Source organism: Varroa jacobsoni, unplaced genomic scaffold, assembly GCF_002532875.2.
Source record: "Varroa jacobsoni isolate VJ856 unplaced genomic scaffold, vjacob_1.0 scaffold_749, whole genome shotgun sequence".
NCBI lineage: Eukaryota > Metazoa > Arthropoda > Arachnida > Mesostigmata > Varroidae > Varroa > Varroa jacobsoni.
In genome coordinates, this window is record NW_019213651.1 from 34,010 (window position 1) to 53,598 (window position 19,589).

The window sequence follows — 19,589 nt, forward strand, 5'->3', positions numbered from 1 at the left end:
GTATCAACTTCCGCAACACAGAATATACGGTTTATTTGGACATTATATATATATATATATATATGTGTATTTTTTTATCGCAAATAGAACGTTTAAGTCGTTTACCTGCATTAACCGCAAAAACAAAAGTGGCTATTGTATTTTTATTCTAATGCATAGCACCAGGTTTTAGATCTGAGGCTACTCCGACTTTCCAGTTGAAGCAGGAGTTAAGAAGTATGTCTGATTCAACAAAATTACGCTTAGTATCCTTGCAATACACACTTTTGAATGTGCTTGGAGAATTTGGAATTACCGCTATTATAAAGCCATGTATTTAAAATAATCTCGCCTAGATCTAGCCTATTCCATATATTTAGCGTGGAGCATACGAATTGGGACAGACTTTGGCGGGCTGTTTATCGTAGCGGGCATGCGTCCATCCGCCATTCTTGGTGCCAAAAGAAAGCCAGTTCGTTTTTGGGGATAACAAGACTCAGTGAACACACGGTCTTAGAAACAACTGAAAAGGGAGGAGAATTAAGAAAATAAATGAGAGGGTCGCTATATTAAATCTATGTAATAATCACATTTATCGTCTACAAAAAAAACCTAATGAAAATGTTCCGATTTTAATGAAACAATAGGGATCACATTGTGTTCATGAAGGAAGAAATAAATCATCAACATGAAGGAATCAAGATTTTAAACATTGATCGGTCTATTAGGAGATCGCAAACTAAATTGAACCTGCACTTACTTATCTTAGAAAATTTAATTTTCCAACGTAAATCAAAAGTTTTTGTTAACAATGGCGCTATAATCAACCAGCAGCGATCCTGTTTGGTTTTTGCCGGGATCGTTCGTTATATCCATCCATATTTATATTTTTGATTATGCGCGCGTTCTTTAAACCCCTGCCCACGTTGAGCAGCATTCATCCAATTCAAAATGGCGACGCCCATTGACAGACTCGGCTGACTGCTTTGAGCTACTGTTACTGCCGCTAGCTCTGTTATCTATAGTCTTTCGGCTCTGTTACCGTGTGTTGATTAGCGTAGTATTTTAGTAATATAGGAAAAAGTCCATAGTAGTCATCTTTTGTCGCAGTGTTTTCTGAGTGCACTAAAGCGATAACTGCGGGCTCGAAGGCTGGCTGAAAGCAGCAGGAAGGAAGGCGGTATGATGATGGTGGCTTCCGGGTGGAGTCCAAAAGCCGCTCGCTTCATGGGGCACTGTTAGTAACTGTGGTTGATTCTCTCCCCCCCCCCCCCTCGACAGTGAATTTTGTCGTTCTGAATTTCTTGTCCCTGTTAAATTTTGCGGGCGAAAAAATCGTTTACGAGGATTTCAAGCGGTCCCTTTTCATGTCTTCTATGCTCTGGCCAGTGCGTGAGTGCGTGTTCGAAATGAGTTACATTCTCGATGTAATAGCTATACCATTGTGATGTTAAAAGGAACGAAAACTACACTTTTCAATACGTCCCTGCCAAATAAGGGATTTTCTTCCTGCTTTATACGGCTTGTACGGCCCAGTCGTCAGTAAAAACGGGATTAAGATAGAGAAAAACGTAGACATTGGACCATGGGATTCTAGTACGTCAGCGACGGGAACCGGCAGGAAGATACCATAATATTGGTTATTTTTCTATGCACCTTATGGTACAAAACAATTTCGATTAAACGTCAAAATGGTTACCCTTTGTGGCTAGTAGAATTTAAAGTGGTGTGGGATGGCGGAAGTATAAAAGCTCCGGAAAACGTGTGGCGGATTTGTGATCCTTTTTCATAGATCTCTTTATACGTGTAATACTTTACACGCACATTAGAAAAGGTTACGCTTGGACCCCTTAATGTTAGGATCGCCCGGAATATTTCAGTCTATCCGAAGGACAAAATAAGGCAGTAACGGGTAGTAGATTCTGCCAGTCTGCTGGAAAGCTGCTTTTACCGGTAAATATGCAAAGGCTGTGCTTTTACATTTGGTTTGTATGAAATTATTGTGCATGTCTTAAGGCAGTTGTGCAAAGGCTGATTTATGATTCAATCAAGTGCATATGATAAACAGCACTTATTCTACCAGGTATGCAACAAACATATTTTACCGTAATTGTTAACTTCATTTTTATAAGCTATAGTAAGCATCTTGTGTGTTTTCTCCTATCAAGTCTGAAACTTATAATAACCACATAAAGAACATCATAAAGACACTGGCTCTAAGGTGTCGGTGATTAGTTCATATAAAACTTTTTTTGTCACATTAAAGGTATATTTTTTTTCTTTAGTCGGAGTGAATGTGGTGTGCGTATACGACTCCGATCCATTGATCCATTAAGAGATGTTATTTCCTTTTTAGATAGGTTAGGTTCTTCAATCTTCAACAACACTGAAGTCACATAATAACAAACAACAAAGATTACTTTTTTGGCCGTTCAGGCCCACGTAGAACTTTATTGCTTCAACTATCCTCAGATTATAATTTTCAGATATTCATTAGCATTACCATATTGAGTGTGGCGTCCTCACTCCAACGAAGTTCAAGCTAAGACCTAATAGATTCAGTTGGTTATAATTATTATTACTGTGTTCTATTGAGAACAGCCTTTCGATCGGGCAGCTACTGCCCATTTTTTAAACATGTGGATGGATGTGTTTGATTCAGTAACCACAGAGACAAATTGGGATTCAAAATGTTACAACAAAAGGTATGGCTTGTTTAGATTCTAGGAACTGCTGCTCTGATGAAGCCTATTGTTGACACCCAGTAAATACGAACACGGGTGAATCGTATAACCGATGTATTACAATAATAAAAGCTCTTATTCGTATACTAAATTAGACCATAATAGGAGAATGGGAGCTACTTAAACATCTGTTAACAAAACTAATTTGCCGAAAGTTATTGAGTCTAAGTATGCGAACAAAACTCTTAATAGAGTTACCTGATTTTGGGTTTTTTTTATCTTCGGTATCTTTATCCCGAATGGACATTAAAGTTGGCCATGAATATTGCATAAGATGTAAGTATCATCATATATAAATCAAGTACGCTGAAAATGTTCGATATAAGATTGCTTTGGCTGTGCCGTGCTTTCAGCAATGACCGATCCCGCATCGATATTGTCTGCTTTAGAGGCGCTTCTTGAAGAATTCTTCTCACCGTCCTGTTCCAATGAAAGAAAGGTTTGTTGATTAATCTATGTATACATTGGCGAATAAAATTTGCAATTAATGCTGTTGCTAACAGTCGATAGCTAATAAATAGCTAATAAAGAATCATTTGTCACGTTTTATTTACACGCCCTGTTTGCAGCGCATCATTGAGGAGCAGTTAAATAACTTCTCGCGACAAAGCAATGCTTGTCAGCTCTGCGTGGCATTCCTTCATCAGACGCACAATGGATACGTACTGATGTTTTGCGTCAATCTCGTCGAAGGTATGTCTTCTTCTTAAAATTATTCGTTTTTTTATTACAGATTATTTGTTTACATCAAAATTATGTACCTAAAGCCTGGCGAGAGCATGTCCCATTTAATACGTTTTGCTTTTGTTACCACGTAGAGTTCTTTATTCCCCATATAACTTTTTTTTCTAATTGGGTTTTAAAATAAAAGCTATTTGCTAACATCGGTAAAACGGATGTGCTTGATAAGCAACTTAGCGTTGAGAAATAATCGTATCAAGTGATGCTTATTTATGTACACGACTAACTAGATAATAAGACAGGCGTTTGTGCGTAACGAATCTAAAACGTGTCGCACGAACCCTGAACTATCGACTATTTTAAGAAGCAAAACTTAATCTAAGTGTACCAAAACAGGAAAACTCTAGAAAGCCAAGTGTTTGGCCTCTATAGTAATAGCAATATACAGCAACACGCTTAAATAACAAAGGAGCTTCCTGTAAATTAAGATAGAATTCAAAAAATGAAAATACGAGAAATGCAATAAAGCGATTGATACATTGAAAGCATCGAACATAATCGGTTAGTTGAAAAATTCTATGCTTACATATACATTTTTTTAATGTTTCTTAATATATAAAGTTGCATTTTGCTGAATTATTTTGAAAATGGTTTCTATATCCATGGATATAACACGATACTAGACTTTTCTTTCATGTATAGATCTGCGGGCGCGCGAATAAAGCCGAAGCATTCAGTAGTATCGAAATCTTTTTCTGCTTCCTTTTCTGTTTATATAGTCATATTATAGCGATTACGGTATTACTGATCAAAATAAACAGTCATGATTAAAGTTTTGCATAAACTTTAAACCGAATCTACCATTCAACTTCTAAGTCCGTTAAAATAATTGTTTTTTGCCTACGTAACGCCGTGATATTCAGAATGTGATAGCTTTTTTTGTAGTCACGATAGCAGTACCTATTTTTTTCCATTTTGTAGGTGTAGTTCAGCGTTCATGGCTACGTATGATGTCTGACGAGAAGTCGCAGGTGCGTAAGAATGTCTCCGAACTTCTCGTTCGATCTATTACTGGAACTTCATCATCGCTGGCGGTAGGAGCGGTCAGTGGGGGACCTACAACTGGCGGACTTCCAGCGTTGCCAGTTTTCGTTCGAAACAAACTTTGCAAGCTGATGGTGGACATTGGTCGCTTTGACTGGCCACACTTCTATCCAGACTTCTTTAACTACATTTTCCAGGTAAATTGATGAAGGACGTGAAAATTCCATTAATGTGAATGTAGTGGAAATTCTGACATTGAATGAAAAATATATCGAGCGATTAGTGCCGAAAAATCGCGAAGTATTATTTTCGTAGCACAGGTAAAAGGAGTAAATAATAGGTAATAACAAGAGATTCAGGTACACAAATGAGCTCTAAAAGAGCGACAAACGTAGAAAGAGACAAGACAGATTAAATATCGAATAAATATAGGAGGATAAAACAAAAATAATAAGAACAAAAAGTAGAAAATATTTAGAAACTAGAAATAGACTTATATAACACAAGTTTCGAGTCGACTTATATAATTGATTAATATTTGAAACCTGCGTCTTACTATGGTGTCCTAACGTAGCGTAAGCGTCTCCGTGTTAGCAGCTTGATAAGACTTTTGCTCATAGGCAGATATACCATCGTATCTGCTCTTAAGATGGGATGCTGGAATCAAACGTGTTTCAGCATAATCCGTGCCTTTCGCTACGTAGCTGAAAAGCGACCATAGTAAGTAAATGCAAAAAACTCCATACCTGGCTATATTCTCTCGTGAAAATTTCAGATGATTCAAAGCCCACCAACGCGTCTGATTGGCATTATCATGCTTCGAACCGCGTCGGAAGAATTCGCATCACCAAAGGTAAATGGACATCCATTTACATTGCTAACAAAGCCCAACATGAAATGTATTGTAACTCGCTTCTACAGGCAGCTTCACTGCTATTTGCAGTTGTTATTAATTGAAAAAGTGTGAGCAGTTTTGAATAATTCTAACGCACGCTCGTCTACGTACATTTATAATTGTATGTCAAGATGACTATTTTTATGACTGGGTTCTATTTATCGTTAAGCGGATACAATTATAAACCTACTATCAATATCAATATATAGAAGGCTATATAGTGCGCTATGGTCAATGTTCTAGTACCAAAATTCTTACGGACTTCGTTCGCATTTATAGGATGATCTCTGTGCTTCACGGAAAAAAGAATTGCGACATTTGCTCAACAATATTGTACCTCAGATGCTCACTGCAGTAACAGGCGAGTGTGACTATGAATTTTCTACAGGCTCCGATATTTTAAATTTGCTGCCCAAAGCACGGTCGGTTCTTGGTCCGATTATATAATACCTAAACTAGTTATAGATATAGGCGTGTTTTTGTACATTTTCATTAGCGATAATAACATTATGAACAAATTTTTCTCATGCATGATTGGTAGGGGTGCTAGATGGAATTTTGGTGTCTTGTCAGCGAACGTCGTCAACACCGCCTTCGTCCCCATTGCACCATTCCCAGCAGCAAACCCAACAGCAAGTTAGTATATTGAGACTTCATTGTCTAGCCTCACTGATATCTGGGCGTGGAAGAATAGGTATCTGTCTGCATTGTCATTAGATTCGACTGCTAGGTCCCACGCGAAAGTATATGTACGCGGATGTATATTGTATCATCAAAATGTATATAGAAAAAGACGTATCTTTTTCTTCTGATTTTTAATAACGTTTATGTTTGTATTATAGAACGGCATCTCAGGAATACGAGATTCTGTCGAAGGTTTTCAGTTTTCGACTGGAAGACTGTTAAATCCACATCAACCACTAGATCCTGAGTCGCGGGAAATAGCGCTCGCCTGTCTTGCCACGCTCGAACACCTAACGAGGTTAACATGACTACTTTAAATCTTGTTTTTCCGGGTTGAAAGTAATTTTTCATTTTCGTAGTCCAGGCATAATGAAAAAAAGATACTTACACCAATTGTTTCGTCTTTGCAAATCCCGCGAACCGCGTTTCGTCTAAATTGTTGGAAATGGTGCGCGTTTCAGTTGGGTATCAGTCGGCAGCAACTTCGGGCCGTCGATGCTCCGCACGCTGTTTGCATTCATTGCGCTCGGCTGTGGGGACCGTGGCGACCTCAATGCAGAAGTAAGTACTTCGAATGACAATACACTGTGGTTTTAGAGGAAAGTTAATTTTTGTTGTTGTTGTTGGTTTGTGTGAAAAATAGAAACATGAAGTTTAGCTTTACGTGTACATTTTAAAAATTTCTGTTCATTCACTAAATGCTGTGCTTCTTAGTACATACCCCTGCTTAGCTGTATTCTTTTTGGCACTATTTTACGGAATGGGTGAACATTTACTATAACAAATGTGACTTTTTTTTCTCCCCTCCACGTAGGTGGCTATAGCGGCGATTGGAGTAGTAAACGAACTTACCTATAAAAAGTGTTTCACGCAAAAAGATACGCAAGCCTGTCTTGCTATCGTTTTCCAGGTAACTCATATTGTTCGAACCTTTCGAACATGTCTGTTTATAATTTATAACTTCAAGTAAGCAAATAGAAATTCGCTTAACGTTTTCTAGACGCTAGCAGTTAAATATAATTTTGTCGGTGCTAACCCATTAACGGCCACAGCCTATTATGCTTAGTCAAAGTGGTAATAATGCGCTAGATGTGTCTGCTTGCAGGACACATTGGAAACGCTACAATTGGTGACATCGGGAAATGTCGACTGTTCATCAACTTCGCTACGACTCCAAAGTCTCAATGAGTGCCTTGTGGGAAAACTAGCCGAGTTAATTCATATCCTTCTTGATAACCATTTAGCGAGGTTTCCTGATGAGCAACCTTGCGAGGACGCTATTCAGCACTTTCTTCAATTGGCACAGGTACAGAGCACATTTAGTTCTAGAATATTCCGCTACTGCTTTAATATAATTTTATGATACTTTATATGGAGTGGTTTCTCAATTGACTAGTTACACAGTGGCTACCATATTTCTAGAGTTTCCGTAGCTTTTCATCTAAATATAGATATTTGTGGTAGGTCATAGAATTGAGGTAGAAATTTATCTTAGTGCCTATAATATGAACGTATTTGCAGGTGTTCACTTTTGGAATCGGATCGCCGGTGAGGTACCAAAGCTCCTTGGATACATGGCTTTCGTTTCTTGAACTGGTAGAAAGCTCAAGAAAAGCCACGAAATTCAAACATCTTTTGGCAAAAATATTACATGAGGTATGTGTACTGTAATACCCTCGAGTTTTAGTGTTGCGGACATGTCATATATTTGTGCGAGCACTGCTGTACGGTAAACTTGGTATTTGTTGTAAATATTAAAGAACATTGGTTTAATCGGGTACCAAGAGATAGTTTAGAAGAAAAGTGTCCAACATATGTGTCCAAGAAGTCTAATTGTAAGTACCTATTTTCTAATCTTGTTCAACTATTGCTGACTTTGTGGATTTTACAGACGTTGGATAAATTGATGTCAGAACGCCACCGAGCCCTTCTAGAAATCCCTTGGGGACCATCAAGTTCGAATAAGGAAGATTCAGAGTGGGAAGCATATCTTTCAAAAAGTCTACAAATTGTGACCAAGGTAAATAGGATCTTCGAATATAATTGGTGATGGTTGCATTCTCACAACAAGACAATGTTACTCTCGCATATTGCTGATGCGTAGCTCCGACACAATCAGAATTCCTGCACAATCAGAAATCCTACACTTTTCGCTGAAATTTTCTAATAGGTAAGGCAAGACTTGAAAACAATAGTTGTATGTAGTTATTTAGACGTAACCTGCTTAACTAGAAGTCTAATTTCTGTGTTTCTCAGATCTCCGACATTGAATTGGAGGAGACGTGCGGGCAGATTTTACCTGTTTGGGAACGAGCAGTGGTGTCTTTCGAAGCGGGGAATTGTTCTCCAGCCTCGTTACGTGATTTGGCCAGTTTTAGTAGAACGGTTGGTTGCCTTTCGGCAGCTTTGGGTGCTCCTGCCCTCAAGGACACGAATCATGTAGCGCAGGTTAGCTTACATTGAACCCGTAGCTATGAGCTGAGTGCCTTGCTTGTCTCATTTTGAGGGCTGTTCTCGCATCGTTATTTGCATTTACTCGTAGTTTATTATCAATAAGTGCCATGTAACTTAATGCAAAAAAAATTATTTCAGTGTCGTCCTGTAGCTTCTACTGCAGTGTAGTGTCACCTGCCAGTTTACGTATTTAAGTTTTCAGAATAACTTCTAAATGTTTATAGGTGAGAATTATTGAAAAAAAATTGAGTTTTTTTTTTCTTGTAGAGTTTTCTTCTAAGCGAAACCAGCTAACAAAAAATAATTCAAATTGTGTCTTTGCCCAGGTAAGGGCATACGATGCAAGCGTCATTCGCTCGGTATTCGGAGTATAAAAAATATTTTTGCTAGGATCTTAGTAATTTTTTTATACCCAAAAAATATCGCATAAATCGTGGTGATTATTGTTGGATGTGTTTAGTACATGCACCATACCACTTACAATTCGTTGTTTTTGAACGGCTTCTTGACATGGTTGTCCTATAATTTTGTTTTGTCAAATAATGATAGAAACACTATTATGTTTTACTATGTGCTAACTAAAGCAGATCTTGAAAATGGATCAAGCGGTAAAAATTTAGCTTCTGATATACGAATAACACGTTCCGAGCCGGGTAGAGTCAATGTATAGCTACTTTGAGATCTTGCTTTTAGTGTTGTGACGCCAATATTGCGAATTAATAAATGCACTCAATAATGGTAATAATAACCATGATCATCACCACAGTCATTTGCCTTCAGTCAATGACGAAAAAAAACCATAGGATAAGTTGCTTCGCAAAGGCTGGATAGAAACTGTCTAATAGAAGGGAGATCTTTAAAGTTTAATAGGCGAATCATGAGTAGAGCGAGAATACACATTGGGGTAGGAAAAAACTCTGAGCAACGTTAAGTCTCATACTAAACCAAAACAATGTGGTTGGTTTTTCGGCCTATATTCTCAAAGTATCTTATAGCTTTCGGTTCTGGGCTCTTTTGAACGCTACTACAGAAGGCGCATTTGGTCTTGGAGCTTCAGTATGTTGGCCTCTGGCATTGTGGGCATACGGCAACATTTTGCCTTTCCTAGAAGACCGTTCTTCTTTCGAAACTAGGTTTTTAAAGATCTGATGTCCCCCGTTGTAGCTATCACCGTCTAGCTATAACTTCACCCATTACTAGGTCCATGTGGTGATGTTTATAAATACGGGAGAAATGAAAAATTAATTAGGCAGACGCAGTAATGGTGACAAATAGTGATAATCGAGCGCACTGTATTCAGCAAATATATTGTGAGCTGCTTTAGGACTACGAAATCGAGATGAGATCATTTTAGCAAAGTTGTGAATTTTCTATCTAGTCGTATATAGGGTAGTGAATGGAAAGCATAAAATAAGTAAAGGCAGCACTAAATGAGTGCTGCCTAAGCTACTGACAGGGTAATATCTAAGAATTATTTAAGAAATTCTAGGTATGTATAAACGGGCGGTAATAGTTCTCGAACGCATAATGAAAGGTTAGCTAGCATTGTGGCGCGTAACTACAACCTGAGGTTCTTAGATACCGTTGCCGTCTGATTGAAAATGTACAATAGTTAAGCCAACTGAAGAATGTTGGATCACATGGAGGAATTGATGGGGTGCTTCTGGAGTAGGAAAAAGACTGTTTCATTCTCTATTGTAACTTAAAGTAACAGAAGAGAGCCAACGAAATACATAGGATTGTAGAGAATAAACAAGATATGATATTACAATAAGTAATGAACAACAAATTATAAACAGTAAAAAGGGAAAGTTTCAAACGGTGGTGAGCTAAGACCATAGTCTGATTATTATCTAATAGCGTTTCATCCTATTGTGAGCATTGTAATATCGTTGCTGTTAACTCAACCGCACGAACTAGTGACCTGGTACTTAAATGAAGACATCACGTTATTATTATTACGTATGTTGAGTTGCCACAGTCACTGGGCCCAGGTACTGCTTATTTGTATCAAATTAGGAAAGTTCGAATAGAAACGCAGCACTGTCAAGTAAACTTGAAAGAAAGTAAACCTTTTTAAAAATGTGTCCCCATGAACTTGCGATTCGATATCGAGAGGTGAGCAGCCAATAATAAACTAAGAAGCGATTTGAACGTTAAGCTAATTAAAACTAGAAACTTAAACTTGCGGAAAACATACATTTGTGGTCAATCTCCTATCTACGAACAAGCAGTTAATCAAACACTGTAGAAACTGAGCATGTGGTCAATGTAAGCGCCTCTGACGAGACTGGCGTAATATTTGAAGACAGTGGCTCATATACAGTAGAATGACTTGATAAAATTGGTAGGGTGCGTTCAAATTGTTTTATGTCAATTTTTTTTTATCTGCAGGCGCGTTTATGATTTGTTAACTTCAAGATCTATTAGCTTGTTGAAGCACTTTATAACATCCTAGACTAAATTGCATAGAATCATGGTAACATACAGAAACAACTATTAGACGGAGTAACAGGCTTCATTATGAAGGAAAAACGTATCGGCGAAGGTCGCAAGTAAAACCAAGATAGTTTAGCGGTTAAAAACAGGTTGTAGCGGAAGATCATGAGTGGACTGATGAAAGCCTTGCACCACAAAAAAAATTGCTAATTAACGAAATATGAATATATGACTTTGGTTTCAGTCTCTTGTGGCGGGTATTCATTTCACTCGATCATAGGAATGCAAAGAATTGTTGTTAATTAAATTAGCCACCAACGTTCTTCCGTAAGCTCGAATCGTTCGCGCGTCTCGATTAACATAATTTATCTTTGTTTCTTTCGACTATACAATTACACAGTTTCCATCTATGAACATTCACATCTGTAACAACCATTAATATTTTAGGTTTCTGTAAAATTAGTGGACGATTTCATACGTGTAATTCGTCGGGCCGAAGCAATTTTGGCGCATCACCAACACCAGACGACTCGGGAAGAGCACCGGGTCCTTGTAGAAGCACTTGTTCAAGTAAGATATACCATTTGCTGAAGTATTTTAGGGTATTACACAAGTGTTTTTGCCTTAAATCATTGTGTCAGTATATTTTTTCTAACAATGAATTTTTATAACATGAACAGGTAGAATGCGAGTGCTTAGCGAGCATCCAGTCATTTATTTATCTGCTCAGTGGAACTCCACTACAGCATCAAGGGACGTTGCCCCATGCCGCACCCGGTACCCGAGAAAGGACAGCCACGAGCATTGCTGAATTAGCACTTGAGGTGCGTTTTCTTATAATATGTTACGGCAGGTTTTGCAAACGGTCTACAATAACCCACATAGTCTCTTTTTCAAAATAGCATGACTCATATTCTAGAAATTACAGGATGGTGTGGGAGACAAAACCGGGATCAAACTCTGTTGAAAGGCCGGTTTTGTCCATGTTACTAACGTACCAGTTTGTCTTCGTTTCCTTTTTCAATAATACTGTAGTTATTAAAGAAAACTTATATAATGTTTTCTTTAATAGTTAACAATAAAGGAAGTGTACGTTATATGCCAAACGTACACTTCGAGCGACATGCGTATGCCTAGCTTGGTCCGATTTATGAATCGTTCAGCTAAGTAGCTTGAGACATAATTTTCTTGGTGGAACCGTTTTTTGATTGAAAGCGTAGATTCATAACGTGTCTATACTTCGTTGTTTCAGGTATTAGTAAACTGCCGTGTTTACGGTGGTCTAGCGTCGGGCGCTGCAGCTGCCGGAGTTCTAGTTAGTTTGACGGCAGCGTTTCGGTTTTCTCGACTAGTGCAAGATCTCATTCCCAATATTGTTCCCGTCCTCTCGAGCTCGTTAGTATGGGCGTTGCCAACAACGCTGCCGGAGGCCAACAACTCTTTTGAACTGCTCGTACCTACAAGGTAGGCTGCCCATTAAAGCCACTACCTATCGTTATTTGAAGTAGACATTGCTTATTCTGAGCAATCTGTGTATGTTGAAGTTGCATATTGTAACTTTCGTCGACATCGCAATGCAGTTTGCTACGCCTTTTAGTCTAATGCTTCTAAAGTGCGTCGTACTATTCTCACCGTGAGCATGCCTTTGATGATTTGTTCAGTTGCGCATTTGCGTGCATTACCTATTGTCTTCTATTTAAGTGTTTCCTTATATCTATTTTTCAGGTGTGCGTTAGCCATTCAAAACATCTGCCTGCTGTCGTGGTCCGATTCAAACCTTCCGGCGGGCACCGTCGAGCAGCGGTGGGAACTCCGGGGAGGCCACTACGAGTCACTGCTATCTGCACTGTTGCCTTCCATTTATCAGCATTCTCCAAACGATTCGAGTAGTCAAAGTATCACGGCAACGAATAACAATTTGAATAGTAATAATTTGAATAACAATAACAACCACATGCAGCAACAGGGACAGCCTATGCAAGAGCATCTTAGCGAAAGCGGCACCATCAGTCACGGGGCCATTACCGCTCGGAAGTTAAAAGTAGCCGCGGCGTTACTCGAGGGGATCGCTGCAGCAGGCGGAACCGTGCGCACAAAGGCTTTACAAGCGACGGGCTGGAATCTTCTGTCGGAAACTTCTGCTGCCTTAATAGCTGACGGGCGTCAAGAACCGATCATTGCAGAAGCTGTGATCACCTTCTATAAAGCATGCGCCGAGGTTTGTATGATAATATATTGCGCTTTTTAGCTAATCGTCTTAAAAATGTCGAAACATTTTTGTAAGAAAAAATCTAGATCATTCGGCGCTGAACGTCATGCGTGTTTGAATGAACTTGGACAATTGATAGGCGCATTTTCAACAGAATGTTGAGTATAATGGTTCTAGGATTCGAAACATCGGTTTACTGCTGGGCTTTCCAAGCATATTACTTTTGTACTAATAATGGTACGAAACATTAGTACATCGGACTATCATTCATCTGAAAATTAAACTCATCATTTTGACATTTGCTCCTTCGAAAAGTATTGTTGAGATACTTAGTTTATTTACTGCCAAACGTTTAGCTAGTAACCGTATTGACAAACCTATTGTTTTCGATAGGTAATGCCCCTTCAAAAACTGGACCACGTCCTTGATAGGTTGCTGGAATCCACAGCATCTTCGCCGGCATTGGTCTACGATACAACCGACCTGAAGCTTGAGCCATATCTCGAGGTAATTTTAGTGTCTTCTTTGATTGATCGGTCTTTTTATTCGAATATATGATCTACAAAAACCGGGATCATCCCATTCTCGCCTTTGGTGCACTTCATAAAGCCAACATTTTGTCTGGCTCACAGTTTATAGACTCGATATCGTTCAGATGTTTCTTGTTATGCCAAAGTTTTCAAAAATCAGTTTTTTCCAATGAATGCCTCTAATACTTGGTGAACGTCATTGTGTCAAAAAATAACGAAAAACAATTTTTGTTGTTTCGGCACTCTAGGCTGTTTTGGATCTCCTTAAAGTCGTTCTTGGGAGTCCGTCAAAAGGAAATTTTTTCTTGGGCCGCATTCTTGACTTAGCTTTGAGATTATGGCCCAAAGCAAGCGCTAGCCAGAGTAGCAACCTTCGACCAGCCCTTATACAGGTGATTGAACTTTTTTTCGTTAAATAATATCATCTCTTCTATCCTGTCACCTTACATACAGACCATATAGTCTTAGCTTTCGATTCTTCCCCATATACGCAAAATGGTTTACTAGCCGGATAACGTTGAATCCAGTTAACTAAAGTTATAAGGTAAAGGATGTGTTGCAATCTATAGAATAATCTCCGTTTTTCTCAACGTAAGTGGTGGACAATTATACGTGCTTCTTTCCTGCTCTAATTACCTATTCGCAGCTTTTTCATGAGGTGGTTTGCCAACATTGGCGATATTTTTTTCCTGCAAACGTGGCTTCCTTGCTATCTGCATCGGGAAGCCCTGCCCTTGATTCCGAGGTCGAACATCGTGGAGAGCTCATTGCTATCATGAATGCATACGGGTGTTGTCTACTTCAACATAGCGACTTGGAAACATTCGGATTGGTAGGTACTTTCATTCTATACAAGCACTGATATTCGATAATTAGCGACGCGAGGTTAATTTTGAACGTACTTGCGAGTTTAAGCCTATAGATTTCAATTTGGTTGAATTTTGTATGAAGTTTTATTTTATTTTACTGGCGTATTATTTAATGAGACCGCTTATGGGTACTTAGCAAATGGTACCCGCAAATGGACTAACTGGTTCACTGTATTACCTTCGCAATATCTGTGTTTAGGTTTTGAGTAGTCTGGGTGAACTTCAGAGGAAGTGGAAGCTCTTCCAACGGCCAATCTTCCGAGTTGCTGCAGGCGAAAATGAGTGCGGACTACTAGGGCAATTTATTGGAGTACTCCTGAGGTGTCTTTTACAAAGGAGCCACGATCTTCTTCGAGAGGAAATGCTTCACCTCGTTTTCGCAATGGCTAGCACTATGCCCTTCGATGTTTTTCACCAGGTAAATTAACTTGAGGCATTCGTCAGCTAAAAACTTTTAAACTGAGTCATACTGAACTTTTATTTGTTACTATGCGTTGCACTGCATGAATACGCCATGACGATCCATTCACTTTCAGCTACGGTTACAGGCAAATGAGCTTTGACGCGGGCACTGCTGCGAAAAGGTCTTCCTTTCGATTGTATTAGGTTCATTTAGGTTGCGCATATCTTTCATGCAAACTGAACGATGCGATAGTAGTATATGTTTGATGTAAACCCAATGGAAATATCTTTCATTTTAGGGTTACCTTCCCCAGTTCCTGATGCAGATCGAAAGCCTTGACAACTATCAACGGGAGCAGCTTGTGCGAGGATTTCACCTACAAAGTGTAGGCGTTTACCATCTCTGTCTATTAATTGGCATGAATATTTTATGATCATTTGATCGATACGAGTGACGCCACACTTATCTGATCTGTTGGAAATCAGCTATAGATCGTTACTGCAAAAATATACAGAGCAAAATTCGTATGAAGTTGGCGTACAATATAGCTAGTACATACGATGCTTAGAGAGGTGGACTTCAGCTTGTCATAACGTAATATAACCAGACAGCTTGAACTGACCGGCCAGCTCTATCGATTAGTGATTCGTCTCGCAGATTGCGGAGATAGCGGAACAAAATCGGGGGCTTTGGGTGTAAGTTCTGAAGTTTATTTTCCATCAACGCTAATTTATAAGGTAATGTGGTGTATTTTTCCGTTTCAGGACCTTCCATCATTTGTCGAAAACCTAAACAGCTTCCTTACGGATATCCGGTACTATGTTGTGTCCACCCAAACTCTGCCAGCTGCTTCCGTGGTGTTTTAAGAAAATACGCCATGCAATTTTGCATGAATCGGTTCTGCCCTAGTCCCAAACAACGTTATATGGCAGTTAAACAATACCCGGCGAGTAATTATGGAGGATTGGTATTCAACGCTGAAGTTATTACACGTTCGTAACGTTGGCGTCAGGTACACATAGTCTGTTTTGGATTAGAAGAAAGAAGGCCAAGAACTAACGAATATGTAAATTTCCGAACCAGAGTACATGATATAGCATCAAAATCTAGACCGCACCGATGTGAGCAGGAATAAGACATCCTTGTGCATTTTTACGTCTATCAACGTAAGTTGATATAGCGGATTTCGTAATCATATCGTCGAAATAGTTAACACCAGTTTGATTCTGGTAATAGTTATTCATGTACATGAAGTTCTAGTCTTATTGGTAGTGCGTCTATTGATTATGAATACTGTAATAAGTATGCTATTTTATTAGTTTAACTGGTTTAATATTTATAATTACTAGATGTGACTAGGTGGTGTTAATAGAGAATGTGTATGCGCGCACGGATGTTGTATGTTTTGTGGCATTCTCACTAGCACGCGACTGCCAAATATGAGAGGATCATGGATGGGTACTTGAAAACATGGACCGCTCGTGAGGAAACCGGAACTATTGCAGTAGAGTCTGTATATATTATTAACGCTGTGTAAAAAAAGGGACAAAAAGAGACAACGAGGGATTTTATTCAGAATCATTTCCAGTTCTTATTAGTACATTTATAATCCGCAAATGAAAGTAAAGACTCTGTGCAGAATACATGATGATTATATAGCGACGATACACAATAGGAGCTGCAATGATTACTTAGATTACTCATATGATAACTACAATGATAATGTAATATTAACGGAAGCTTAAATGCGATAGATACTTAATACGCTATAGACAGTATATATTCATAGGGTATACAAATGTATCTATCGGACTAGACCTTGCGCTTTAGGAAATCAGCAGTAGTGGAAGTTGGTATTCGTGGTCACTGGATGACGGTGTACAGGTTCATGGACAAAGGCATTATTAGTCAGTCAAATGATAAAATGCTTTTACCGCCGTAACACTGGTACAGCTGTTATTAACAGCTCTCTTACTCTCTGCAATGTTATGTGCTTAAGCTTAACATTGCAAACTTGGACGGACATACAATATGTTTGTTAGAAATAAAAAACACTAACTACAACGTAAAAGCACCGCTCTGATTTTCACGATGAAGACAGGGCTGGTTATTTGTAAACGTTATTACGAAGTAAGATAAAATGCATCGATATTTGATTCAAATTTGAAATAAGCAAAATTTGATTCACTTGTAAAATTTAGTCTGCGCGTAGATTATGTACGTCTGTTTATGGCTATGTAAGCCTACATTATGGTGAAAACTGGAGTACAAAGGCAAACCGGTAACTTTAATTGTCCATTGTGCTTTGAGCTGAGCGTAAGTTATGAGTGACTATATAAAAGACAATGGAAATTTAGGCTGATTTTCATGCTGGTTAATTTATTAAATTTTACATACAGCAAGCTTTACAATTACATTGCTTAAGAAATCTTAATAAAAACAACATTGAAGCGTTGCAGAATTTAATACGGAATTAATACCAAATTTGAAGTTTATTCATAGTGGCAATGCTATTAATGGTAGTAACATAAATCTTTCCATTATAATTTATCTAGCGCAAAGGCACTGTTGTTGTTGTTTGTTGTCATAAAAGGTACGTGAAAAGGCAGATTGGTAGGAAACATAAATTCAGCTCTACCGCTTAGCTTCCCATTTCGATAAAACAAAATAGGAGAAGATCACAGAAAAATATTCAGTCAGTGACGTGCAGATGTTAGCATAAGTGAGATGTTTGTTATATGATTCAGGCTATAATTGAGGCTAAATAATAAAATTAAAAAAAAGAGATTGCTTTAAACAGGAATCAGGTCAGAAGCGGGTCCAGGACTCATGCTCCGTCCGCACACAAATAAGCAAAACGTTAAAGCCTATTCGATCGCAGGGTTCAGATAAAAACCTTCACGACACGGTGAAATTCTAAATCGATTAAAATGATGAACGGCGTGGTAGCTGGAAACGTTCCCAAGGGATTGGTCGTATATTTTTAACGATGTCAAATGCCCAAAGATTAAGATCTAATATTTCATCTCTTACGATGAACTTGGCTATGGGTTTTTTTTACATGCGCCGATATCATTATTATACAATAGACGTATTTGTGCAACCGAGAAGACCTACTACCGGAAGAGAACACGAGGCGTTGAATCGATTTGTGTCCGGTGATCTTAGCGTTATTCGCACGAGTTATGATAACGCAATCGTGCTAAACATAGATTTTCTACTTTACCGTCGTATGGTATTGCGGGTTAACGTAGCATCTTAAAGAAACGCGTCACTTGTATGAATGACTGATCATATGTTAGCTACTTACGAATCGATTTTCCGCCCCAGTTTTTACGTATTAAAATCGCATATCAGAAAATGCAACAAGATTATCTTTTTTTGATAACACAAGCACTGCAGAATAGATATTTCATCAGTGGTTAACAATCTATCATAAACAGCTCATTACGCAGGGCAGGTACGAACGGGAGTAAAGACGTATGATATTCAGCATGAATATATGTTGATAACAGGGTTAGGTTGTCGGTTCAGTTTATATTTGTGGCCAGTATAAAGTTACGCGGTAAGTAGTACATAACAATAGATCAATTATTGTTCACTGTGGCCATACAAAATTATCTGTAAAGAGACACAATTGCAGACGATTCCTGAAATCGACATGTGTACAGGTTATAAAAGCATTCGTGAAAACATGCCTGTTATTTTTCTGTTACGCTATGTATAGAAACAGTAACGGAGAACTGTGGCTCAATTAGTAATGCCAATATGATAGTAACTGGGTTTGATTTCTGATGCGAAGCAAATAAATAAATGTTGTCATTTTTGTGATTAACGGTGTTAATTGTGTTTTTGTCAGCCTTCTGAATGTAATTAAAATTAGCTAATGTGGTGCAGCAGTGTTTTTCATCATAAGATTTTTCAGAGTTATTTTCGGCAAAAAAATAATGCTTTGTATGGCCTTTTAATTTACTTGGTGTGTTGACTGCAGGGTACAGTATAACAAATTTAATAATTTAATGAAATGAACTCCCATGAACCTGAGGCCAGCTGATATTTTATCTGTCAATCGCACCAATCGTATATTAAACAGTATTTACGAGACTTAAGCCAGTAAATTTAAAGGGCTCTCCCTCGTTGTTACGATTGAAGGAAACCGTTTCAGACCTTCAGTAGAGAAATTATGTTCGTCAGTCCCTTCGTTTACGCCTTTCGGCTTATATTGTCACCCAAGAAAAGGCTGTTCTGTATATAGAGTCAAAACCTCTATAGTTGGGCGACTCAAGCTTTCACAGAAGACTTTGTTAGTCTTCCTTGATTCTCGATTAGTCCCTACAGTGCTGCACTAATAATCTGAACCTTGAAGCCTCTAATCTCAGTGCATATCTATTGCCTTAACTGCCTGGAGCCACACTTCCTCAGAGCGCACATCTGTTGAATCTAACCTCCACCCTTCATAGTGGATTTGATGAAAGGCAATGTAGTCCTAGCTCACTTGTAAATACGAGATTAAAACTGCACAGGCACGTCCTGTTTGCTTTTGACGGATGCAATAAAAAAATAGGACTTACTGATAACCGAAACCACCTAAACGGTTCAACATTATGTGGGTGCTAGATAGATAAATTTCACTACTGGTTCTGTGAGCTATCCGGTTA

General features: G+C 38.5%; 1 protein-coding gene across 2 annotated transcripts; it reads left to right on the forward strand.

Moving 5' to 3' along the window:
* The first annotated feature begins 959 nt into the window (after window positions 1-959).
* On the forward strand, window positions 960-18,770 carry ebo (exportin ellipsoid body open). Of its 2 annotated transcripts, XR_002682105.2 has the most exons (25): window positions 960-1,932; window positions 3,077-3,162; window positions 3,293-3,416; window positions 4,386-4,645; window positions 5,224-5,301; window positions 5,623-5,704; window positions 5,885-5,979; window positions 6,186-6,325; window positions 6,489-6,588; window positions 6,842-6,937; window positions 7,133-7,333; window positions 7,549-7,683; window positions 7,919-8,047; window positions 8,284-8,475; window positions 11,368-11,490; window positions 11,601-11,744; window positions 12,173-12,384; window positions 12,646-13,138; window positions 13,523-13,636; window positions 13,908-14,051; window positions 14,306-14,491; window positions 14,728-14,946; window positions 15,230-15,316; window positions 15,696-16,097; window positions 16,355-18,770. XR_002682105.2 is itself a non-coding variant. In XM_022838167.2 (24 exons), the coding sequence occupies exons 2-24, from the start codon at window positions 3,079-3,081 to the stop codon at window positions 15,795-15,797; spliced, it is 3,540 nt and encodes a 1,179-aa protein (XP_022693902.1). In that variant the 5' UTR covers window positions 960-1,932; window positions 3,077-3,078; the 3' UTR covers window positions 15,798-18,770. The 2 variants fall into 2 exon arrangements, 1 of the variants encoding a protein (XP_022693902.1); XM_022838167.2 differs by having other exon boundaries at window positions 15,696-18,770.
* Window positions 18,771-19,589: the final 819 nt, after the last annotated feature.